This window comes from Urocitellus parryii, chromosome 3, assembly GCF_045843805.1.
Source record: "Urocitellus parryii isolate mUroPar1 chromosome 3, mUroPar1.hap1, whole genome shotgun sequence".
Lineage (NCBI taxonomy): Eukaryota > Metazoa > Chordata > Mammalia > Rodentia > Sciuridae > Urocitellus > Urocitellus parryii.
In genome coordinates this window covers 100,335,964-100,362,150 of record NC_135533.1, presented here as the reverse complement: position 1 = coordinate 100,362,150, position 26,187 = coordinate 100,335,964, and the positions used below count along the sequence as shown (strand labels likewise).

Sequence of the window (26,187 nt, the reverse complement as noted above, 5' to 3'; positions counted from 1 at the left end):
CCAAAAACACCTCCTTCCTGTGCCCTTGGAGAGATGCAATGGAGTCCATGAGGAGCCTGACCCAGACAGCCTTGACCCTGGTAAGGGCCACTCAGATCCTAGGGATCTTGGATTGAAAGAGTAGCCCCCTTGGGTTTTTTTTGGATTCATATTGGGGACAAGGAAAGCAGGTACTGCACCACTTAAAGAAGGCATGTGGGCCTCTCGGGGTCTTAGATATGACCCATCTCACTATTAACCCCTCCTTACTGGGACTACCATTGTCATCTCTCAGGCAATTTACTCCTGGGACTGATGGTGCCTGGTCTCAGGTTTTATCCAGTACTATTTGGCTTTTAGGGGCTCTTTAAGGCAGTTCTATGAGTGGTGGATTGTGATTTTCTTCCTCAGAAGTATCTGGGCAGCTAGTCCAGGGTCACACACTACTGTGGCTGGACAACATGGTACTAGGATTGGCTCTGATACCCAGAGGCTGCAGTGCTTTCCCAGGGGTTGCACTGGTTCCTGAAAGGATCCTTTGGGTCTTGCAGTCCCCTCTGAGCCACCCATCCTGTGCTAGGATGGAGACCTCCACAGGGTATCCTGAATCTCCTCATTAGTCAAATGCACTGCTCTCTGGTGTCTTGCTTTGTACTGCACTCTTGGGTGGGATCTCAAGCCTGCTCACTGCATCCTGCCCAGTCTTCTGCCCTTCCCAGTTTGCTGTTCAACCTGGATACTCTGGTGACCTCATCCAGGCCTGTGACCTTAAGGATTTCTCCATACTGTCTATCTCCAGCCAGACATTTCCCTGAACCCTGATTTTACACGGCCAGCTATACTTGAGACAAATGTGCCCTTGGTGGGCAGATCTGATAGTGAATTTAATCCAAGTCCTCATTCCCCCATCTGACCTACCCCAGTGAAGCCTCTCCTTCTTGCTGCTCAGGCCACCCCATAGGGTCCTCTCAGATGCTTCTCTTCTTCTTACTCCATTCCTCAAACTGTCTGTAGATATATTTTTTTCTGTAGACTCTTGCCATCTCTCCACCCTCTGCCCACTGTCTCTGCACTCAGATTGTTAGGAAAGTCTGATGCCCCCACTTCCATCTTGCCTCAAGATGCCTCCACTCTGCATCCAGGAGCATTCAGGCCTCTCACTCCCAAACCCCCTACCTGTCACAGTCTTCAAGGTCACTCCTTTCTTTCCTCAGGGCAGGTCCCTCCACCACCCACCTGCCTCCCAGGAAATAGCAACTGCCCACCACCCACCCTCAGTATGGCATGATTATTTCCTATGGTTTATCTACTTTCAGCTCCTGCTCCACATGCCACACCACAGACAGCACTAGGTTTATGGTTTATACCCTTCAGGGAATGGGGGAAGCCCTCAGGTGGGAAAAGCCCTGTGTTTGGTTGTGATTGTGGATCCCCATTACATATCCTGTGACCTCTTGGGCAAGGTTAGCAAGAGGACTTGTGAGTTAACAGGGGCTGCCTCCCCAAGGTTGCTATGGCAGGGCCAGGCACTGTCTGTGCTTTTCTCTCCGGAATACATATACCTGAGGAGCTAAGGAAGTGCCTCAAACTCCCTAGGCAGCAACTTCATTTCCTATCCTGCTCAGGAAAGTCTTGTAAGCTTGACACACCAGAGAGACACTTGTAGCTCCCCAGCTGGGCTCATGGAAGGTCTGAAGGCCAGAGGAGTTCAGGGGCAGGCTCAGATTGTTGCCTGGGTTCACACCCCAGCTTACGCCTTGCCTCTGTGGGTTTGGGGAAGTGTGTGTTTGGTTCCCTTATTTGTGACAAATGAGAATAATAAAAGTACCTGTGTCAGGGAAATTATAGGAATGAAGTTGAAACCCAGGAATGTCACAGTGGGCCTGGCCCACAGTCCCTGCTCCTGGGAACTTCCCAGAGAATCTCTGAGGCAGACCTCAGCTCATGATATGATACTCATTTTTCCCTTCCTATGCACACAGCCTTGAGATTGTGAGGTCATGCCTGGTTGGAGCTCCCTTCTCTGGGCTGCACAGACCTGTTGCAAGGAGTATAGGGATCTGCAGGTCTGATGTACCCCGAGGAAGGAACTTTTACCCTCCAAAAATGAGGCTTGCCTTTGCAGGGAGCTCCCCACAGCAAAAACTGAGCTCCCAGGTGGCTGTAAGCTCGGAACCTTCTAGCACCTGCCTACCAACCTATCCCAAAGGTTGGGGAATGTTCATAAGTATGTCTGTGTGTGTGTGTGTGTGTGTGTGTGTGTGTGTGTGTGTGTGTGTGTTTAGGGTTTCCACAGCCCATGTGGTGTAAATGAGGATGAGAGAATCTGCAGCACTTGGTTTAGACAGAGCTCAGACCTGTTTTATGTCCTGTGACCTGGCAACTTGGACTAGCTAAACACACCTTATTGGAACCCCAATGAGAATGCAAACCTATTTTAATAGAAATCCATATTTTTTCTCTATCTCTATTTAAATAGATTTTAATTATTGACAGCAAATTTAAGTTTTTTATAATACTATATAGGGAAAATCAGACCCACAGACCAGATGCAACTTTATTGTGTAGAATGGGATAGGCTGCTGCCAAATGTCCCATCTCACTTCCTCACTGATACCCAGACATACTGTCTGCCTTCTTTTCTGTAAAGGCCAGCAGAAGGTCCAGTAGGTGTCCTAGGTTGATGTAAGATCCCTTACGGGGTCATGTAAGGTATTCTGTTACAGCAGGCCGCACCCCCATGTGCTTCTTACAAAATGCTTTCAGGATTCTGCACAATGGATTCTTAGGAGAGAAGCTGCTAGATCAAAATTAAATTTTGATAGAAATTCCAAATTGTCCTCTGGACGGGTGGTATCAGTTTGAAATCATGTGATGCCTGGGATTCCTCAGAGGCATCCTTTCTGGCCTAGAAGCTGGCAGAGGCAGGGCCAGTGACAGGGCCCTCTACCACCTGGGTAAAGAGAGGTAAAGACACTGGCTTCCCTGCACCCTTTGGGCCCTGCTAGCCCCAGTGCCTGTGATGACAGAAACAGCAGCCACCATTTATCACATTCTCACTGAGACCCTCAAGGGCTGGGCAAGTTCTCCCTTCAGACCTGCAAGACAGGGATCACTCAGATCCTTTGTCTGATAGTATAGCCACATTCCAACCAGCCACCATGGGCCCAGTCCCAAGACACAAACTTCCTGCAAGACCTCAGCCTGAGTATTGACTCTTCTCATCAAGAGCCTTGGGCTAAAGACCAGAGTCCAGGTTACCAGGCACAATATGGGATTTTAGGTAGAGGAGCAAGGATGGAGCCCAGAGGGGCCCAGGGATTAGACCCTTACAAGACCAGCATCATGTAAGAGCTTCACAAATGTCTTATAATCAGGTCCCTCTGAACAATTGTGTCTTGGAGGAAAAGCCTGGCAAGCCAGCAAGGACTTCCTGCCAACCATGCCTGCATGTGGCTTCAGGCACTGGCCCCAGGCCTGTGACTATACACATGACTTCTGTAAGCTTTTCTGCATCTAGAGGACAGGCAGACGCTGGCTCCTCAATCCTGATTTGGATGTAATAAGGTTGTGAGGTAGTTGTGAAAGCACTCGGCTCAGGACCTAGCATGTTGGAAGGATTCAGCAAATGTTAAGTACATTTCTACTGGTTGTTCCTGGCAAGTGTAAGAGAGAAAGAAGAGGGGAAGGATGTAACTTTGGGACTTTGAACATAACCTGGATTGTTCCAGCATGCTGAGAATATCTCCAGGGACATGCCTCAAAATGCCAATGGGGGATTTGGGGTTTGGGGGCTACACTCCCAACTCATGCCCAAAGTGGAAGAGTGCTACCTATTCAGCCCACATAGGTAATTGATTCCTTTTTTGGTCAGAGCCCTTGTCAGTCCGATTCCTTTCTGATCTTCCCTGAGTTTAAATTTTTAGTGTGGAGCCTCTTTAAGAAAAGTGATTCTTAATTAAGGATCTGTATTCAATAGGAATGTTTTGAATTATAGGAAACCAAAAATCTGACTGATAATCAGCATGTGGAGTTGGGTGGGTCCATGGCATCAATCTTTCTTCCCTTATTCCCTGCGCCCCGTCTCCTCGTGGTTGCCAGTCATTCTTATATAGTTGCAGTCACAAATTTAGAGGGACACTGAAGTTTGCCCTCCTGCTAAAATCAGGTTTCCCTTCACCTGTCATTGACCAGAAATGAGTCACATGATCAATCGCCAACAAAAAGAGAAAGAATTTCTGTGCTTCGCTTAGCCTAATCATGACTTAATGTGCTACTCTGCCCATCTGAGAAAAAAAAATAAATCTCAGTTCTAGAAACTGAAGAAGGGGCAAGTGGCTGTATTTTTTCTTGGCTGTAATCCAGAGTATCTCCAACCTTCTGAACTTATGTGAAAGACAAAAAGAGTGAAAATTCTTAAAAAGAGTGGATCTCATTAAGAGTGGCTTTTATCAGAGAATCTTTCCTTTTTGGAATGAAAATATCTTTGTAATTGGCCAAGGGAGACCCTCCTCCCTCTGCACTTATAGTCTTCATACCATGGATGGTCGTGTTTTGCTAACCAGACCCCTGATGGGCATACAGCCCATCCCTAGTAACTTTGCCTTGGCTATCCCTGTGTATGCTGATGCCAGCTGGCACATTTTACAAAGCCCTAGAAGTAGAATAACCTGGTCTTTACATTATCATACCACTGCCTTTCCCCCAATCAGGCTGAAGCCCTGTCTCACTAACTCTGCAGCTAGCACCTTCTCCCTTCCCTTCACCAATATGGAAAGAAAAAAGGAGATTCTACAAGACATTGTGCCACAAGGAAAGCCTCAGGGACAAAGGACACCCTGCTCCCTGCCAGCTACTGCAGGCTAATTATTGAAGGGCTGGTTTTGGAACTCTTTAAATTTAACTGTGGTAGTTTGAAATGATGGGTATGTTAGCTTTCATCATGATAATAAAATACCTGAGATAAACAACTTAAAAAGAGGAAAATTTTATTTTGGTTCTTGGTTTGAGAGGTTTCATGGTCAGTTGGCTCCATTGCTTTGGGCCTAAGGCAAGGCAGAATATTATGATGGCAGGAGCATTTATCAGAGGAGATTGCTCACTTAATGGTGAACAGGAAGCAGAGAGGAGGCACGAAGGGTCCAGGGACAAAATATACCCTCCAGAGCCTACCCTCAGTGACCTACTTCCTCCAACTAGGCCCCACCTTCTGAAGTTTCCACCCTGCCCCACCCCATAGTGCCACCAGCTGGGGGACCAAACCTTCAACCCATAAGCTGTTAAGGAACATTGAGATCCAAACTATAACAATGGATCTTCCTAGACCCAGGGTCAGAGGATAAAAAGAGATCCTTGATGTGTGGAGATCTCTAGTGACAAGTCCACCTGGCTACTCCCATTCCCTCCCTGTGCAGGTGGAGCAGATCCTGGCAGAGTTCCAACTGCAGGAGGAAGACCTGAAGAAGGTGATGAGACGGATGCAGAAGGAGATGGACCGTGGCCTGAGGCTGGAGACCCACGAAGAGGCCAGCGTGAAGATGCTGCCCACCTACGTGCGTTCCACCCCAGAAGGCTCAGGTACCACAGGGATGGCCCCACACCTGAGCCAGCTGTTGGCCAGGACTTCTAGAGGCTCAGCTGTCCCCAGACAGGACTCCCTGGGCAAGCGATAATGTCTCCACCTCACTGGGCCAGTTCTTACCATTTACTCCAAAGGTTCATCTCTGGAGCTGATGGGCCTTAGCAAAACTGGCTATTTAAAAATCTCACAATGAATGAATTCTCTCCAGGGTCACTTGGGAGATCCCAACCCAGTCCTGAGACTAGGCCATTACACTAGGTCCTCAGTGGTTCCCTGGGTTCTGGGTGTCTCCATCTAAAAGAGCAGTTCCCCTTGACATTTCCTTAGTTTACCTTTGACATCTCCCACAGCTTGCTCTGGCATATCCCCAATGTCTGGGCCATGCTCCATGTCCAACTCCCCTGGGACCCTTGTTCCTGCCCTCCTCCACTCTCTGGCTCTGAGGTCATTTGCCCAGGTCCCACCCAACCCAGGTTTGACAGGTGGTACCACAAGGCTGAGCATATCTCCCTCTGCCTGCAGAAGTTGGAGACTTCCTTTCCCTGGACCTGGGCGGCACCAACTTCAGGGTGATGCTGGTGAAGGTGGGGGAGGGTGAGGCAGGGCAGTGGAGTGTGAAGACCAAACATCAGATGTACTCCATCCCTGAGGACGCCATGACGGGCACTGCAGAGATGGTGAGCAGCTTGGGGATAAGAGGTGGGGTCAAGACAGTTCAAAACCTTAGGGAGTCACCAGTCCTGGAAAAAAGAGCTCACCCACCCACCAGGGACAGGGGAAACTGAAGTCAAGAGGTCCAGTCAGCCTCAGAGGCACAGCAAGGCCGCTTAGAGGCCTCGGTAGACAGCCACTAGGCATGGCCAATGTGTTCAAGTCTCATGGTCACAGTCAGGCCAGTGTTGGAGACAGAACTGGCTAAACTGAGGTTAGGGGCAGAACTCTTAGCTGATATGACCTTGTCCCAGAAGAAAAGTCAAAGGGTGAGGACTGTCTGACCTCCTGCAACTGTGCAGCCTACCCTTCCCATTGCCTTCCACCAGAGGCATGCCAAATTGGGTGACAACAACCACAATGTTTGCCCAGGCAGCAAGGCCCTCCACCATGGGGAAGACTAGAGGGGGAGCATAGAAGTGAATAAACCCTGAGGGGGAGGGGCAAAGCCAGAGTCCCTAGACATGACCAGGGGCGAGGCCAGTTCCCAGAGGGAGGGTTCTAAGGCAGGAGATTGCCCCAAACTGCCTGGCCCTCATCCACCTGAAATTTGCTCTCTATCCATGGAAATGGATAGCAGGAATGGTATGGGCATCTCCCTGGATTCTGGTGCTCAGCAGGGAGCTTGGTCCATCTGCAGAGTACTCGGAAATGCCCCATTCTATAGATAGGCCTTTTGAGGGGATTTGAAGCTTTTGCAAGTATAGGGCAGCAAGGATACCTGGGAGTAGCACCAAGAGTCTCACAGGACAGTTAGCAAAGCCTTGGTGCTGGGGAGGCAGGTGACAGCACAGCTAAACTGGGCACCAGCCTCAGGAGCTGCTATAAACAGAGCTCTGCATCCAGGGAGGTGCAGGGCTTGAGTTCTGACAAACAGTAAGAGATGAACTGTAGACAGGCCTGGTGGTCATTAGAAGGGACTGATTGCTTAGCATCCCCTGAGGAACACCTTGGCACAAAGTCCTGGGGAAGGGCTGCCAGGTGGCCCAGAATGGTAACCCAATGACCATTTTGGTGCATCTCCCAGCTCTTTGACTATATCTCTGAGTGCATCTCCGACTTCCTGGACAAGCATCAAATGAAGCACAAGAAACTACCCCTGGGCTTCACTTTCTCCTTCCCTGTGAGGCACGAAGACATTGACAAGGTGGGCCAGGTAGAGGGGAGGGATAATGAAATGGATGGATATGTACCCCAGAGGAACTCCGCCCCTGCTGCCTTCATATGCAGCACCCCATCCTGTGCTGGGAAAGAATCCAAACTCAGCAGGGAGAAAAATATAGATTCAAATTGTGGCCCCCTAATTTACTGTCAGTGAAACTTTGGAAAATAAGAATAATTTCAGATGATTCTTACTATGTGCCAAAGCCTGCCTACAATCCTGAGGCATGTGCTACAATCCCCCCTGCTACAAATGAGGAGAAGAAACTGAGGTTAAGCAGCTCACCACAGACCACCATGAAACCTCATCACTTCTTATGTATACATTTTTTAGTTGTAGATAAATACAATACCTTTATTTATTTTATGTGATGCTGAGAATTGAACCCAGTGCCTCACGTGTACAAGGCAAGTGCTCTACCATTGAGCCACAACCCCAGCCCAACACATCATCACTTCTGGATGAGTCAAAAATGTGAAGGATCTGGGATTTTTACCTCACCTGCAACTCACAAGCTAGCCTGCCAGTTATGACCAAACACACACACACACACACACACACACACACACACACATTATCTATATATCCACATATAATACATACATGACACATAAATTTTATATATGTATGTCTCTCTATATATACACATACATAAAACATGAGGCCTCTGGGTCTGAAACAAAGCAAGGTCATAGCTCAAGGCAAAAGCAACAGCTGGAGCAACATCTCACATGGTTTTTCAAGCCCCCAGCTCCCTTAGAGACATAGAAAGGGCCAGGTGGTACTTCTTCTGCTACAGGAAAGGAACTCTGATCTTATACAGTTGCTCCCCTTGGGACCTATCTTTACTCTAGGGTATACTGTACAAACATTCTTGGGCTGGGGGTGTAGCTCAGTGGTAGAGGGCTTATCTAGTATGCTCGAGGTCCTGGGTTCAATTCCTGACACCACATACAAAAAAATACACATCACATTCTTAAATTGGCTGGGACCTAGCCCTGCAGAAATGTGAGATATTTATGGAAAATTGTTTCCAACATTTATCAAAGCTGTGTGGATACTGAAAACTTGTTTCCTCAACTGTAAAGTGAGATACATGTCCCTGTGACCTGAAAAGGAACTAGTTTAAGGCCATGGTTCTCTGTCTAACACCAGCAACCACAAGACCTTCCTCTCCCCACAGGGCATCCTTCTCAACTGGACCAAGGGCTTCAAGGCCTCTGGAGCAGAAGGAAACAACATTGTCGGGCTTCTGCGAGATGCCATCAAGAGGAGAGGGGTGAGAACACCTTCATCTGCCAGTTGAGGGAGGCCCTGGGCCCCTCCTCACTGCACCAGTGGACCCTCTCCCCAGCCCTATCACTGCAGCCCCATCTGTGCTTCTTGGCAGGACTTTGAGATGGATGTGGTGGCAATGGTGAATGACACTGTGGCCACAATGATCTCCTGCTATTATGAAGACCGCCAGTGTGAGGTCGGCATGATTGTAGGTAAGGGCTCCTTGCACTTCTGGCCCTTCCAAAATGGGCAGGGGCTCTGCATGAATAACTGGTTTCAGTCAGTGCAGTGCCTAGGGCTAGAGCTAAGTGGTCTTGGAATATGTGGTGTTGGCTCTACATGCTGGTAGAAAGCATTTTGTAGCATCATGGTATCAGATGGTCCACCAGCTGCACACTTGCTCAGCCCATCAGATGTAATTAAAACCCTTTATCCAGGGCTGGGGTTGTGGCTCAAGCGGTAGCACGCTCGCCTGGCATTCGTGCGGCCTGAGTTTGATCCTCAGCACCACATAAAAACAAAGATGTTGTGTCCGCCGAAAAATAAAAAATAAATATCAAAAAATTCTCTCTCTCTCTCTCTCTCTCAAAAAAAAAAAAAAAAAGACAAAAAAAAAACAAAACAAAAAAATCCTTTATCTGGCAAATTGACCACACTGACAGATTTGTCCAATTGGAAGAGGATAAACAAAAGTAGTGACATCCCTTCCTGCAAGGTCTTCCTATGGGCCTGTCCTGCCCAGGCTCCTCCTCTAACTCACTACCTCTGCCCCTAGATCCCACCCTGCCCCAACCTGGAGCAAAGCAGGCATCTGGAAAGGAAGCTGCAACCCTACCCTCCCATCCAGGTCCTCCACAATAATCTCCAGAATTTCCCAGAAGATTGTATTCTTAGAAGGAGCTAGCATTCCCTGAGTAACAATCCAGTCAGACCAGATACCTGCTGTGCACACAGATGTGGGGGTGTTTTTCTATACTTTCTGAGCCCTGGTTACCCAGAAAGTCCATGTTAAAAGTTATTTATGAATTTGGGGATTTAGCTCAGTGGTAGAGCACTTGCCTAGCATGGATAAGGCCCTGAGTTTGGTCCTTGGCCTTGAGGGGAAAAAAAAAGTTATTTGCTTCTAAGGGCCCTTCAGAACCAGCTCTGAGAAATAATGTATTTGTATTGGTAGGTTCCCATCTATAATTATATTTCCCAAAAAAATATTATATATATATATATATATATACACATATAAACATCATAAACATTTATGTACATATCTCTTAAGCTCCAGGCTGACCTCACTTTGTCTCTCGTCTTGTTTCCTACCTTTATTTTCACCCCTAGTACTGGGAGATTGAACCCCAGGTCCTATATATGCTACCAGCACTCTACCACTGAACTATATCCCCAACCCTTTTTTTTAAATTTATTTTTCAGCTGTAGTTGGACACAATAAATACCTTTATTTTATTTATTTATTTTATATGGTGCTGAGGATCGAACCCAGGGCCTCACATGTGCTAAGTGAGTGCTCTACTGCTGAGCCACAACCCCAGCCCCTCCCCAGCCGTTTTTGATATTGTCTTGAGACAGGATCTTGCTAAATTGCCCAGGCTCCCTCAAATTTTCAATCCTATTGCCTCAGCCTCCCAAGTAGCTGGCATTACAGCTGTGTGCCACTATTCATAGCTCTTACTTTTACTCTTGCTTTTCATAGAGAAAGTTGTCTTTAAACCCAACATCTACACATGAGCTCTAGTTGGCCCTAGCTTTGCCCCCACCACCACCAACCCTCTCCCTTGGAGTTACCTGGGGTTTCCAAGAGACCTCAACCTGAATTCTCACCAGAACAAGCTACAGCTGTTTGGCCCAGGCATACCCCTCCCAGGATGCTCTTTGGTGGCCCATGACTCACATCTGCCCCCACACACTCTTGGTGACTGCTCAGTGTTTAAAATCGTGTTTACAATAATATCCAAGGTCTAAAATTTGGAGAATTAACATCAAAGTCTGGATTTCTGTTCTAACAAAACAAAACAAAAACTGGAAGGCCAAGTATCACTGGGCTCTAATTTCTATAAGCAGCCCTGATGACCAGCACTGCAGTTGTCCCTGCTGCCTTCAGGGCTGTGTGGCCCACATAGTCAGCTCAGTATGATACTCTACCTTCACTATCAAAACTCTTAATAACTTATGAACAAAGGACCACACATTTTTACTTTGCTTAGGACATGGCAAATGACAAACCTTGCAGCCATTCTTGCCTGTGGTAATCTCTGGGCTGTTCCAAGAGTTCATACTATGCCTTACTCACTTTGGGGTGCCCCCCAAACAGGGTTCAGGATGTCAAAAAACAAGGCACTTTGACAAGAGAAAGCCATAAATCTCACAGCCACCTCTAGTTGGCAGAATACGTTGGCACACAGTTGTTCTCCATCCATCCAACCAGCCAGGTAATGGGTGGGGAAGGTGTTACTGTCCCCTTTTAGAGAAGAGGACAGCCCAGAGACTGGCCCATTTACTCTGGGTCACACCGTCAGCCCAGATCTTCCAATCCTCTCTCCTCAGCTTGTGTAGCCTAATGTGTCCCCATCCCTGTAGGTACAGGCTGCAATGCCTGCTACATGGAGGAGATGCAGAATGTGGAGCTGGTAGAAGGGGATGAGGGCCGCATGTGTGTCAACACTGAGTGGGGTGCCTTCGGGGACTCAGGTGAACTGGATGAGTTCCTGCTGGAATATGACCGCATGGTGGATGAGAGCTCTGCGAATCCCGGTCAGCAGCTGTAAGGACACCCCTCAGACCATCTCTGGGCTGCTCTCGCTGGGAATGCAGCAGTACATGGGAGCCCCACCACCACAGATAATGGCTTATTTTTAAACAGGGGAAAACAACCTGCTCATTCCCCTGTAAGCTGGCTCTTCTTCAAGTCAGTCATGCCTTGCCCCTGTGAACCCAGAACAGGGAGAGGCACTGCTTAGATAAGGCCAAACTTCCCCGTTCTGACAGGTGACCTTGGTCATAGAGAAGGCTCCGACCCTCAGCAGTGTTTACCAGGTTTAACCCAGAGTTCCTTAAAGCACATATTTGTCTCCATTCACAAAATGAATATTAGTGTTTTATGAAATGCTATAAATTAGCAGAATACATCTTGGGAACACCACACAGATCATAGCTATCACTTGTTAGCCACCTGCTAGGTGCCAGACCCATGCTAATTCCTTTATAAGCTTCCTCTTCATCATAGGCCTCTATTAGGTGAATAGTATTAAATAAATTTCAAGATAAAAGTGTGGAAGCCACCAAGAAAGTTTCAGAGGGACTGAATAGAGGCTTCAACTTCATCCCTTTCCCTCACAGAGCCAACAGCTGGGCCAGATGTGTTGAAAACGTGCACATTCCTAGTATCCAAAGTTTCTAAAACCCCTGTTTATAAACGAGTGAGAAGCATGAAACCCAGGATGTGGAGCAACTGGGAGCGGGTGAAACCAAGATACCCCTATGGCTACCTCAGAACCCTAAGGGGGATGTGGTGGAGACGTCCCCAGCAGGTCACCTGGTGTAACCCTCTTCCCATGTCCAGGTATGAGAAGCTCATTGGCGGGAAATACATGGGAGAGTTGGTGCGCCTTGTGCTTCTCAAACTGGTGGATGAGAACCTGCTGTTCCACGGGGAAGCCTCAGAGCAGCTACGCACTCGCGGCGCTTTCGAGACCCGATTCGTATCGCAGGTGGAGAGGTGCGTGGAAGAGATGGGGCCAGCCGCAAAGGTCAAGAGGGCAAGGGCAGGGTCACAGAAGCCCTTGTGGACAGGGTCCTAGGCGAGGCAGAATCTCTGGCCTAATAAACCAGGATGAGGAGGAACTGGGAGCAGAATCCTGAGTGTTCTCTGGCCCCAAGCCGAGCAGTGGCCAGGTAGCTACCCTGTGCACATTTCCCCCACAAGATGGTTCCTCACTCCCACAGACACCTTCACACTTCATTCACACTACAGCTCCCAGGTGCGCCCATGTTTTTGCACCACATTAGAGCACGGACCCAGGGCTTAGAGGGAGCGGTAAAAATGAAGTACTGGTCTCTGGCAAAATTTGCCTGCTGCCTTCCAGAGCACAAGTCCCGAACGCTTTGACTGGGTGAGGTGGGTAGGATCATCCCTTCTCCAGAGAGGGCCCATGGCTCTGCTAGCCAGACCTGGACAACCACCCTTCCACCTCCCACCCTGCAGCGACTCAGGTGACCGCAAGCAGATCCATAACATCCTGAGCACACTGGGGCTGAGGCCCTCTGCCACTGACTGCGACATTGTGCGCCGCGCCTGCGAGAGCGTGTCCACGCGAGCAGCGCACATGTGCTCAGCAGGGCTGGCGGGTGTCATCAACCGCATGCGCGAGAGCCGCAGCGAGGACGTGATGCGAATCACCGTGGGTGTGGATGGCTCTGTGTACAAGTTGCACCCCAGGTAATTCCCCCCCCTGCACCCTAGGTGACCCTCCCCACCCTGGCACCCCTCTCCCTACTAAAGGGAGATCCAAATGGCGTGGCCCCCGGGAATTCATGAGCCTCTTCGGGTTGTCCCCCTAGGCCTGGATGGGATGGAGGGTCGGCTGGGTTCTGGGCGCCCAGGAGAGGTGGGGGTTAGCAGAGGGGAGACCTGGAGGGCCGGAAGAGTTTGTAAGGCAGCCCTGTTTCCCTCTGATTCAGCTTCAAAGAGCGGTTCCACGCCAGTGTACGCAGGCTGACGCCCAGCTGTGAGATCACTTTCATCGAGAGTGAAGAGGGTAGCGGCAGGGGTGCGGCCTTGGTTTCCGCAGTGGCCTGTAAGAAGGCCTGCATGCTGGGCCAATGAGAGCCAGGCTGCGAGGGCTGAACCTGGACTCCGTGGGGACTGCGCTCTCTGTAGTTGCTCCCAGCTCACCAGGGCAGGAAGCTGCCTATCCTGCTGCTAATCCTGGAAGATGGTGAGAGGTCACTGGAGCCCATCAGGCCTCTTGGCCTTTTCTCCAGAAGTCGGTGGGAGAACCCCAGAGCCCTGGGGTAAGGGGCTGAGAGGAGCAGAAACAGAGACTCCAAAGGCCCTGGCCCTTCCTGCTGAAATCAACTACTGAGATGTAGTTGCTCACTCAGGACTTTGTTGCATTTCCACACTGTCTGCTTCTCAGAGCTGCCAGCCTGGCCTGGGCTCCTGCTTTGAGATGAGAGTGCCCTTGGGCACCTGCTGTGGCTTGGCTTCTGTGGAAGCTCACCCTGCTTGGGAGGCAGGGGGCAGGCAACTCCAGCAGCTTGGCCAGATCAGACCTGGGCCCACAGGGGACAGTGGGCTGCTGGTCACCCAGGCCTCACTGTTTCTTGTGTCTGACCCAAGAGGATAAAGAGCCATAGGAGGAGGCCCAGCTGTGGGGAGAGGACTTCCCAGTCTGCAGGTGACCCCAAGAGGCCTTTTTCTTCACACACACACACACACACACACACACCCCTGAGATAGGCCCTTACAGGTGATGAGACAGAGCCCCCAATATCCTGCCCCAAAGGTCCCACAAAATGGAGGAGGCACCATCAGGAGTCCTCCAGCCTGCTCCCAGAGGCAGGAAGGTGTCTTTGGCTCTAAGGGCACTAGTCCAGGAAGAAATCCCAGAAGCATTCAGCATACCTCCAAGGGACCATCTCAGCCCCCTCTCATCCTCATCATATCTCCCATATGTCACACCACCCTTTCCATGCCCAACCTGGGACTGTGTGGGGTTTTTAATTAAAAACTTTAAAAAGTTTAAATATGGCCTTTATTTGACCTCTGTGCATAAGAACCATGGGGACAATATATGAAGAGACAGACATCGTCATGTGGCTATATCTTGGAATGCGTTATCCTCCAGCCTGCTATACCTAGGGGAATGTGAAGAACGGAAGGATAAGCTGTGGGAATGGGATGATATGGGGGATCAGAGACATAGAACACTGCCTGCCACACAATGAGTGTGGGATGGAAGGAGTACCAGGCAAGTCATTGTTCTAGTGAAGGGATAGGCTGGCCCTGCTGCAAGTTGTTCTCAGGTCCTGTCCCCTCAGAGCCAAATAGGTAGCAACATTGAGTAGAGGCCAGAGATAGAAGATACCACACAATTCTAAGATCTCTCTATAGAGACTTTGGTAGGTGAAATATCAAGTGTAGGACCTAACGCCATCTTTAGGTAGAATGAACAATTACATATATAGACAGATTTGTGTCATTGTGTTGCATATTCGTTTCTCAACAAAAGAAACTACCCAGCAAATTAGGAACAACTGTGCTTTGTCTCATTTAGAACATGACCCAAAGTTGTAATTTTGGAAAGTCACATCCTCTGTGAGATCTTCAAATTTTTCTGGTACTTCTAATGTGGAATTGCTCTGGTCCTCTTCATTCATTTGAGTTTAAGTTCTGTACTGTAAGTTGACACAGCATTTGATTGCTTCACATCCAGATAATGGGATTGTTTGAGCATACACACATTAGGACATATTTTGATATAAATGGCTTTCAACTTCTTCATATTACAGTTTGAGGTATTATATTGATTTTTAAATGTTTTTGTGAAGCTAAGTTGCATATCTGAATTGAAAAAAAAAATGAAATGAATTTTACTTCCAGACAGTAAAAGAGGTGTTAACGAAATATTTAAATAGGGAACCTGGGGTCTAATGGATGAGAGTGCCTGTCCTCTTTCAGCTCACCACTGATATATATGGGCCTTACATAGCTGGGTTGGGGTGAGTGTTGCCAGCAGGCCCAGCCAGGGAACCCACTCCTGCTTTTCTCAAGCAGTCCAGCTTCTCTAGCTCCTCTGAGATGCCCCTGGTCCCTCAAGAAGCTGGTGAGGTTGCTGCTCTGAACAGCAGAGGGCGTCTGGGCCCCTCTGTCCACAGTTCAACACCACCTGAGAGGCCCTGTGACCCTCTTTCATGGGGTGCCAGGGGAGGGTCCATGCTTCAAAAACTTCATGCAAAACAGAATCACATAGACCTGCTATGTGCAAGCCCTCTGGGGTTTAGGTGTTGAACAGGCTGGGTGTTCAGGAGGAAGCTACAAAAACAAGTTAGCCATCAAGTGAATGGGAAACATGCCCACAGTTCCCAGTTAACGACATCATAGAGGTGCTAAAGGAGGTGGAGTTGAGTTGAGGCTTGTAGGACAGCAAGATTCCAAATGAAAGATATGGGAACACTCTAGAAGAGCAGGCCACAATAGCAGGGGCACAGAGGTGGAGAGTAGCCAGTACACTTTTCACCCCCAGAATTGCCCCAAAGCCAAGTAAATGGTCCTACAGGGTATAGACAACTCAGAGATGCCTGTTGTCACTTAGTCAGGGGGCAAGAGGCCAGAGCTGAAGGTCTTCACCAAAACCTCTGGGAATCCCAGGTCTTAGACCAGAGATCATCCTCAGAAACACTGTCTCCTTCCAAGCAAAGTGGTGCATGCTTGTAATCCTGGGGGCTTAAGGGAGGGAGGTTCAAGGCAGGAGGATCACAAGTTCAAAGCCAGCCTTAGTAACTTAGTGAGGCCCTAAGCAATTTAGTAAGACCCTAACTCAAAATAAAAAATAAACACAGCTGGGAATGTGGCTCAGTGATTAAGCACCCCTGGGATCAGTCCTTAGGACAAAAAAAAAAAGAAAAAGAAACACTGTCTCCCTAAGCCTATAGGGCCTGGACTGGCCTGGCCTAGCCAGAGCCTAAACTGGACCTGCAGAAGAGATTCTCAGATAAGGGGCAACAGGAACCCTTAGTTGATACCTATAATGGTGAAAGCTTTGAGCTACTCTGCTCTGGGGAGACACAGTGAGTGGTCACATGAGATGGATGGACCCCAAGATGTTACATGTGGACATGAAGGTCACCAGGAATGTAACTGGAATCTGCTTGGGGCCCTCATCCTCTTCTAGCCCAGTCAGGGGCTGCCAAGTTTGGGCCTGTTCTCTGCTGCTCTCCTTATTTGGACCGCCAGGTGATAAGGCTGGGACATAAAGGGGGTCTGGCAGCAAGAGGGAGCAGCAATTCGCGTCAGAGAAGATGGTAAGTGCCTGGTGGGGACAAAGAGACCAGCAGTCTCCAGGGTTGGGAGGGGACGGAGCCAGGGACTTCTGTGGCTGTGTGAAGCCTGAAAGGTAGTATCCAGGGCTGGAGAGAGGATCCTCACCCTGAGTCTCCTGGGACTGCTCTTAGATTGTGCATGATGAGAAAGGGACATTTAGGGGACCTGGGGAGAGGACTCCCCCTCATCCACAGTATTGTAGGCCAGCAGGAAGACTGGGATCCGGGGAAAGGCTGCAGCCACCAAGCAGACTCAGCGTGGATCTTCCAATGTCTTTTCCATGTTTGAACAAGCCCAGATCCAGGAGTTCAAGGAAGTGAGTGCCGCACCCCCAGGAAACCCCAACTCCATCCAAAACCTACCCCTTCCCATATGCGCACTCTTTTCTGTGTGTTATGGCCCTGGCCCCTGATTGTCCTCCACACACCACCCAGGACTCTCTACCTCCTCACAGGCATTCAGCTGCATTGACCAGAACAGAGATGGCATTATCTGCAAGTCAGACCTGAGAGAGACCTACTCCCAGCTCGGTGAGTGCCTCTGCCTTCCACCCACTACTCCCCCACCTGCTCACCTGCTTTCCCAAGGGTCCCTGCTCAGAGAAAGAACTGTTTCCCTGCCCCCTTCTCTCTCTCCTTCCCATCTCCTTACACCTCTCTTTCCCTGCCTTTTCACCAGAAGCCAGGAAAAGGGGAAGGGCAGACTGGCCCTTCTCTGGGATATCAGGGTCCCTGTGTTTGTATCATCCCCACCCTCATAGGCAAGGTGAGCGTCCCAGAGGAGGAACTGGATGCTATGCTACAGGAGGGGAAGGGTCCCATCAACTTCACGGTCTTCCTCACACTCTTTGGGGAGAAACTCAATGGTGAGCCTGGGGCAGCTCTGGGTTCCCTTGACCAGACATGGAGTCTGAACCTGCCAAACCCACCTGACCCTGCCAGAACCCTGTCTGGACTCTGCCTGGCCATGGCCCACCCAGGGGATGTGGAGCCTACCTCTGCACATCCTGGGCCCTGGTCAGCCCAGTGCTGACTTGAGTTCAGGAAACATCCATTCCTAAATCCTAACTCCTAGCCAGCCCTGCCCACTTCAGGAGGGTGATCATTCCCAGACCCTCTGATCCCCAAGGAACATTCCATAGGGGGGAATGCCCCCACCTCTTCTGGAACATGGAGAGCTCCCCCCATGCAACTCTGGGCTCCTCCTGGATAGGGCTTGAGAAGCTGGGGACCTGAGTATTCACCTGGCTGCCTTGGTCTCCCAGGGACAGACCCCGAGGAAGCCATCCTGAGTGCCTTCCGTATGTTTGACCCCAGCGGCCAAGGGGTAGTGAACAAGGATGAGTAAGTGTCAACTCCCCTACCCACAGTGAGGGACAACATGCAGAAGCAGAAAGGGGCAGTGGGGCCGCTTATGTGGGGGGCCACCTGAACCTTGGCCTTCAGTGTTCTTTGAGGGGTGACCAGCTCTTTCCTGGGCTATGCCACCCTTTCTCTGAGCTCAGATCCTCCCCACTTCCCAGGTTCAAGCAGCTCCTCCTGACCCAGGCAGACAAGTTCTCTCCAGCTGAGGTGAGCCTGCCCAACCCTGTTAGTACCTATCCCTAGGAACTTCTCAGGGCCCTCCCCAGCAGGGCATTGGGGATGCCTCCTGACCCACTGCCCCCAGCACCAGTGTAGTATAGGCTGAGAGGGCAACTGGGCCTTTCCAGAGGATGTGCCATCTCTATCAAAACCTGTAGGGGTAGATGTGGGGTTGGAGGGTGGAAGTATGCCAGGCAGGGAGACTGTGCAGACCAAGTGACCATTGGAGGCTGGGACCATCTCTGTGACCAAGGTGCACCTTTTGACTTCTGCCTCCGTTTGAGCCTACTGCTTATTCTGCCCAATGATGACCAACAGGAAAATAACCAGGCGTTTGGGGCTTGGAGTTAAAAAGTTTGAGGCCCAAAAACAGCCCCAGGTTGAGGGTAAAGGGTCACAGGTCCCCTAAGCCACATCTCTGCCAGTTGTTGCCTCCACAGGTAGAGCAGATGTTTGCCCTGACACCCATGGACCTGGCAGGCAACATCGACTACAAGTCCCTGTGCTACATCATCACTCATGGGGACGAAAAAGAGGAGTAAGGGGAAGGCCTGGGGTACCACAATAAACTCTGTTTCTGAATGAAAACTGTAATGTTGGCTTATCTGTGACAGAGGGGGTGGGGACCAGACAGGAGTCTCAGGGACTAATACAGGCCCACTAAGACAATGACCATCACACACACAACTCACTTCACCCCATGCTGCCAAATGAATTATGAACCATGACCATGAGCAGTTTATAGATGAGTACACTGAGGCCCAGAAAAGTGGTCACCTTGCTCAAGGCCAATTTCTAGAAGAGGACTTGTACCTCCTTCCATAAGCCCATGAACGAACCTCAAAGTAGGCACTGCCCATATCCTCAAGGTTGTGTAGAACAAAGAGTTTCTAGGCATTCAGCAAACTTTCTACCCAACTAGTGATAGCAGCCCCAACTGTAGAGCACCCCCCGACCCACTGTACATTCCCCTCTTGGCACAGTGGTGTAGGTGGGTCCCATGTGAAACCATCCAAAAGTACAACCCAAATCTCATGGGAAATACAGGTGAGAATTATGGCATGACAGGAAATGGACACCAGAGCCCAGACCAGAGCACTTGGAGGTATTCAAAATAATACTAGAAATTGGCCTCAGGTCTCCTGAGCCCTTATGCAAAGTACGGTGAAAAAGTACGGGAATGGGGAGGAAACTTATCTCACAGAATTGAGTGTCCCACAAGGAGAGAAATGAATTACAGTAGATGGGGTAGAGAGAGAAGATGGGAGGGGAGGGGAGGGGAGGGGGGATAGTAGGGGATAGGAAAGGTAGCAGAATACAACAGTTACTATATGGCATTATGTAAAAATGTGGATGTGTAACCGATGTGATTCTGCAATCTGTATTTGGGGTAAAAATGGGAGTTCATAACCCACTTGAATCTAATGTATGAAATATGATATGTCAAGAGCTTTGTAATGTTTTGAACAACCAATAAAAAAAGAAGCTATATTCCATGCCTTAATAATTATGTCAAAATGGATCCTATTGTCATGTCTAACTAAAAAGAACCAATAAAATTAAAAAAAAAAGAATTGAGTGTCCCTATCTCCTACCTTATTTCAGAAACCAGTGGCTGGAGAAGTAGGTGACTCCTATCATTGGTACCTAAGGGGCAGCAGGGGTCCCTCAAAGCACCTAAGGGAGAGATAGAGAGGCAATGACAGTTAGTCAGACCAGAGCTGAGTAGTAGCCAGCTCTTTGTGCCCCTCAGCTCCCTCCATGCCCTGCTGCAGTGTCTGTAGCTAGAGAGATGAGAGGAGGTGATCAAGAGAAGGCTGAGCCACCCATGTTGTCTTCCTGCAGTCCCAGGGGAAAATGCATTTTCACCTCAAGAGATGTTCAGTTAATCAGGATTTGGCAATTTTATTACTAAGTGGAGTCTTGAGATTTGATGTACTCATAGGTGGGATTTTTGTATGTGTGCATGTGATACTGGGGGATGAACACAGAGGGGCTTTACCACTGAACTATGTTTAAGTTGCCCAGGCTGACCTCAAACTTGAGATACTCTTGGCTCAGTCTCCTGAGTCTGGGATCATAGGCATGCACCTCCAAGCCCAGCTTCAAGAATAGCTGATTCTAGCAGGGCATGGTGGCACATGCCGGTAGTCCCAGCAGTTTGGGAGTCTGAGAGAAGAGGATGGTGAGTTTGAAGCCAGCCTTAGCAACTTAGCAAGACTCTTAGCAACTTAGTAAGACCTTGTCTCAAAATAAACTATAGCGGGGCATGGTGGCATACGCCTGTAATCCCAGCAGCTCAGGGCATGGTGGCACATGCCGGTAATCCCAGCAGTTTGGGAGTCTGAGAGAAGAGGATGGTGAGTTTGAAGCCAGCCTTAGCAACTTAGCAAGACTCTTAGCAACTTAGTAAGACCTTGTCTCAAAATAAACTATAGCAGGGCATGGTGGCATACGCCTGTAATCCCAGCAGCTCGGGAGGCTGAGACAAGAGAATCGTGAGTTCAAATCAGCCTCAGCAAAAGCAAGGCACTAAGCAACTCTGTGAGACCCTGTCTCTAAATAAAATACAAAATAGGGCTGGAATGTGGCTCAGTAATCGAGTACCCCGAAGTTCAATCCTAGTACCCCAAAAATTAATTAATTAAATTTAATTTTAAAAAAATAAACTATAAAAAGTGCTGGTGATGTGGCTCAGTGGTTGAGTGCCCCTGGGTTCAATCCCTGGTTTAAAAAAAAAGAACAGCTGATTCTATTGCTTACAAATGATCATGAAATTCATGAATCTGCTTGTGTTTCCATCCAGACAGTGGCCCCTGTTCATCCCTCCAAGCATGCTGAGAAGACAGGGTGAGCAAATCAAGGAATTGTCCTTATGCTATCCTAAGTTGTTTTTGTTTTTGTTTTGTTTTTCATGAAGTAAGGGATAAATTTAAAATCCAAGCCTCTACAGGTGAAATTGTGATAGACTTTGAAATGGATGAAAACACCACAGGTGTCTCATTATTAATTGGATGGAGTCCTCTGCACCTTTATCTTTAAGCAATTTCATAACTCTATAGGTTGTAGAAAACTAATAGCAAGGCAATAACTCTTGTCCACAGACATGCAAATAAATGTTCAGTGGAAACATTTATTTTCCCTTTTACTCTGTGAAAGAAGCCAATTTTGCAACTGTTAAGCAGATTCACCTCAGCATTCCTGACTGCCTATCCATATGGATGCTTTTTGCATTCTTCCTGAATGAGTTGTAATATTTTATTGTTTCCCTAGTGAATTAACAAATAAAATCTTTGGTGGTGTTCACTATTTGCATGTGAGTCATGACTTTGCTTTGGAAAAAAAATTTTAAATATTGATAATGCACTGCATGTCTTCAAAAAGCTGGATGAAAGGATTTTAAGGGTTTTCACAACAAAGGAATGATAAACATTTGAAGAGATAGATATGCTTAACCTGATTTGGTCATTATTCAATGTATACATGTATAGAAACCTCACATAGTCCTTCATGAATCTGCATAATTATCATGCATTAATTAAAAACAAATAAGAGAAGATACAATATTATTATCTTTCTTAGAGCATTTCCTTTAGAAAACTTGTAATTGTAGGTTCTTTGTTAACTCCTTTTTATGTAAATCTGCCCAAAGGCTTCTTGCCAATTTTACAACTCAGGAACGATTCATTAAGGACCTGGGAGCCCCATCTGAAATGTCATCACCATGGTAGATAACATTGTTATCTCCCAGTTTCTATGAGAGGGTGTGTCTATGAGAGGGTGGGAGTCTAAGTTCAGCCTGGTGCCTGCCTGAAATTGTAAACCCACTTCCTGTCTTAAGATATGAGTTTATTTTTTCCTTTGGATGAAAGCAATTAACAAACCAGATGGCCCAGGAGGACTCAGTGTACACTGCATATGATCAGTGGTGTTGTGGAGACCTCTTACCTGAGGACAAGTTCCCCATTTCTCCTGAGAATGTGGACAGAATGGATTGTACCTGGCTATGTACAAGGGCAAGATGTCCATCTTTGCAACCTCTTAGAGAGTTGCCAATAATGAGCATCACAGTCTACTTAATGCTTATTCAATAATTTAACTGTTTTTTTCCATTTACTTTTGTGGAAGATTTTCTGGTTTGGCAGATTTTGTTTTTAATCTTCTGGCCAACATGGCCTGAAGTTCCATCACTCCAGAGACTCTGCAAGCTGGGGGAAGACATGGGGGCAGGGGAGGGACTTTCCCCAGGAACAACTCTAGCCACGCTGGCTAGGGTGCAGAGCATAGGCTGATCCCCCAGAGGCTCAGGTCAGTGGTGGTCAAAGCCCTGCTAATATTGTATCTTCTGATCTTATCCTGAGTTCCTTTTAGCCCTCAGGGTGGATCTCAGGCCCTGCCCTGCACCCACACATCCTCCTTCTCTGCACATTCTTTCTTTATCCAAGTTAACACCACTGATAAGGTTAAACGCAGGCTCTTTAGCTGTGTGCCCTGGCATGAGGAATATGTGACCCTGCATGCTTCTCCAGCAGGCGTAGGCTGTTCAAAGTCTCACACTGTCAGGGCTTGATGGATGCCTGCTGTCTCACAGCCCACCCACTCTCCAATCCAGACGCTCTCCACAGGCTGAGACTCCTCCTCAGGCAGAGGTAGCCAGAAGGGAAAATACAAATTAAAATAATAAAAAGTTAAATGATAATCTCATAAAAGTTGAAAGTCTGCAGTGGTCGCCTGAGGCTGGGAAGAGTGAAGTCAAAGAAGGAATGGGAAAAGGTCAGTCAATGGTCCCAAGTCACAGTTAATAGGAGAAATTGCCTTCTCATGCTCTAACCACAGTGCACAGGAGTGCAGATGGTCCAGGTATGCTGGACAGATGGGGGAGTAGGTCCATGTGTGTCTCTTCCCATGCAGCTAAACTTCTGGAATTTTATGGACTGAAAGTTAGCAGAGCGGGCACAGCTGTGAGTGAGTCTGTACCTAAAGTAAAGGAGCAGACACGCCCCCCCCCAGTAGGTACATAAGTGCTCCCAAACTGTCTGGAGCTTAGTGTCCTCATATGTCAAGGAGGGTGGGACTGCATATTGATAGGATCTGATGGCCATAGAGTTCTCTGCCCTTGACACTCATCAGGGCTGGTGCTCCATGCACATGGCAATCAGCTCATCCCCAACTGATGCCCTTCCTCTTTCAGGACCCTAGAATAAAGCCTCCACTTTCAGCCTCCTTTGGTGGCAGGGGTGACCCCGTGTGGTGACAGTGTTCTCTTTAAGAGACAGATATGTGCACCTCCATTAAACCCTAGCATACAGCTCGTACACAGCCTCCTTGGGCCATGAAGTTGTGGGCAGGGGCTACAAACTGGGCCGTCCTGGGCCCTGACACAAGGGTATGTCACACATCACCTCAACTCCTAACACAAAGAGAACAAGCTCCATCTGATAGAAGCTGCTGCTGTTGGGAGTCTTTATACTTATAGTGGAACCTAATCCTAAACAATACAGAGTGACTTATCCCCATCTTCAGATAGGAAATAGAGGCACTGCATGGCTAAGCAACCTGTCTAGGGTCATACACATCCCAGAGAGGTAAGTTTGAATTTGTCCTGATCTTTGTTTAGATCCCAGAGCACAAGGCAGCTGTGTGGGGCTCCCTCTCTAGGAGCATAAACTAGCTGTACATATCCCATAGATCCTTGCACCTAGAAGTTTCTGTGTCCCCTGCATAACCATGGCCTTCAAATGAAGATGTCTGAATTACACAACCTTTTGACAACACCTACCCAACCTTCGGGCCTCCTCTTCTGAGGCCCTCCCAGAGTAGGCTGATTTTAGTTCAGAACCACTTGGTATATCCACAGGCTGGGGGCCAAGTAGCACTGTATTAAAGAGCAGATGTTTCTAGGGAGGGCCACTACCCCTGATGATCTCCTCCTCTCCAGGTGGCAGAGTCCTGGAAGCCACAGTCATGTCCGCACACCACCCAGAAGTGATAATACGATAGAATTCAGTACATCATTTAGTGCAAAGGTTCTACCATCATGAGTCTGAGGCCACTTCTCCACCTCCTGAATTGTTGCTGGTCTATGGCATGTTGACTTCCATCTTGCAGTGCTGCCCTCAATTTCTTGAAACCCAAAGTCACCAGGCTGAGACAAAATTCAGAATAAAAGATAACATGGAGAGAGAAGCCTGGCCCTTGGTCATCCACCTAAGACTGGACATGAAGGAATGAGGCCTTGATGAACCCTGAGCCTCAAATGGCCATATCCAAGCTTAGGAAGGAAGAAAAAAGACCTGCCTGGTCAGCCCACAGCATCCTGAGAAATAAGAAACTGTTACTGTTTTGAGCCAGTAAGATTTGGCACAACTTGTACTATACCAATAGGTAAGTGGTACATCAACTTAGCCAATATCCTGATGAAGACAAACAGTAGCATTGACAAAGTTTTAAGATTAGTCAGAAACTGAGACACTTTTCTTGATTTTGACCATTGGGGTATAGAACCCTATACCCCAAATACTGTTTAGTGGCACCCCAGGTACCCAGCTCTCTGGCTAGTTACTTTGGGCCAGGCCAAAGTAGAGGGCAGGAAGCACTGAGGTTGGAAGAATTCAGCTGAGATATATGGGAGGGCAGCCAGAGGCACAGGAACAACTCTTGCCAGATCATCAAGGTTGGTCCTCCAAGATCATCCTTACCTTGCAGTGAACCCCCTCAACCCAGTCTCTGCTACCATGTTGTGTGACAAGAATCCCCTGCTGGGGACTGGCCCCTTGATCCTATTTAGAAAAAAAACTTATTTAATAATACTGATTAATCATGGTAAGGAGACTTTATTCAGGACCATTATGATAGGTGTAAGGACCATGGTAATGGGATTTTGCAGTGAGGAGAAACTTTAGAATCAACTCCAAATACAGTGTGGTCATGTGGAATTTATAATCAAAGAGCATGTGGAATCAGTAGATTGAAAATGACTAAGAGAAGACAACAGGATAGGGAAATTCAGTGACACTAACCTCCCAGAATTCTTGCCAATGTGGTCAGACATCATGGGGGGAAGGAACAGGATGAAGAATCTGATCAGTTATGGAGACAAGGGCCTCTGGTTAAACTAACTTAGCAGGTTCTTTGCAAAAACTAGAGAAACAGAAGTGTGCCAGAGAGCCTAAGAAAAGGATCAGGAGTGCTTGCTTTGGCAGCATATATACTAAAATTGGAACAATACAGAGATTAGCATGGCCTCTGTGCAAGGATGACATGCGAATTCATGAAGAATTCCATATTTTTATGTATAACTAATTAAAACAAATTTTAAAAACTAAAATTAAAAAAAATGATCAGGAGCCTGACTATAGTTTGGCCAAGTGGAGACTCTCTGTCTGCAAGGGGTTAGAGGGAGGAGACCTGGCTCTGCCTCTATGGCTTCAGGTCTCAGCCCACAGTCACTTTATCCAGGAAGGATCTCCTGACTCAAAGCTGGGCACCATTCTTCCCAGGACTGGCCTGGATCACCATGACTTCCTGTGAGCACTTTGAAGGTGGCAAACATATTTGTCAGCTCTGTCCTGGCGGAGAGCACACACTCTGCAAATGAATTGTGAATGAGTGGAGTGACATGAATCTCTAGACCTGTGAAGGTTGAGGAGCTTTTATATAGATGCTGTGGTCCAGTGAGTTTGCCAGACTCAGCTGTTTATAATTGGGGGTTCCTCACTGGGTAGTAAAGTACATCTTCATCTAAAAGCCATCAGCATGGGACCTGCCCTGGTAGCCAGAGGCAGTGCACCAAGGGAGCCCCTGCAGTAGGAAAGAGTCTCCTTGTACCTGCTATCTGTGC

General features: G+C 48.2%; 2 protein-coding genes and 1 non-coding gene across 3 annotated transcripts; all 3 read left to right on the top strand.

Moving 5' to 3' along the window:
* The first annotated feature begins 7 nt into the window (after positions 1 to 7).
* Gck (glucokinase) lies at positions 8 to 13,545 on the top strand. Its single transcript, XM_026399478.2, has 10 exons — positions 8 to 80; positions 5,394 to 5,556; positions 6,083 to 6,237; positions 7,299 to 7,418; positions 8,617 to 8,712; positions 8,824 to 8,923; positions 11,301 to 11,484; positions 12,283 to 12,438; positions 12,925 to 13,158; positions 13,401 to 13,545. Exons 1-10 carry the CDS (start codon positions 39 to 41, stop codon positions 13,543 to 13,545), a joined length of 1,395 nt encoding a protein of 464 aa, XP_026255263.2. The 5' UTR covers positions 8 to 38.
* A 3,427-nt stretch (positions 13,546 to 16,972) lies between these two features.
* Positions 16,973 to 18,889, top strand: Myl7 (myosin light chain 7). Its single transcript, XM_026399480.2, has 6 exons — positions 16,973 to 17,080; positions 17,219 to 17,294; positions 17,525 to 17,629; positions 18,029 to 18,107; positions 18,287 to 18,335; positions 18,788 to 18,889. The coding sequence occupies exons 1-6, from the start codon at positions 17,045 to 17,047 to the stop codon at positions 18,887 to 18,889; spliced, it is 447 nt and encodes a 148-aa protein (XP_026255265.1). The 5' UTR covers positions 16,973 to 17,044.
* Positions 18,890 to 25,533: 6,644 nt separating this feature from the next.
* Positions 25,534 to 25,637, top strand: LOC113190298 (U6 spliceosomal RNA). The gene has a single exon (XR_003301762.1). It is a non-coding gene; the product is annotated as a U6 spliceosomal RNA (small nuclear RNA).
* The last annotated feature ends 550 nt before the right edge of the window (positions 25,638 to 26,187 follow it).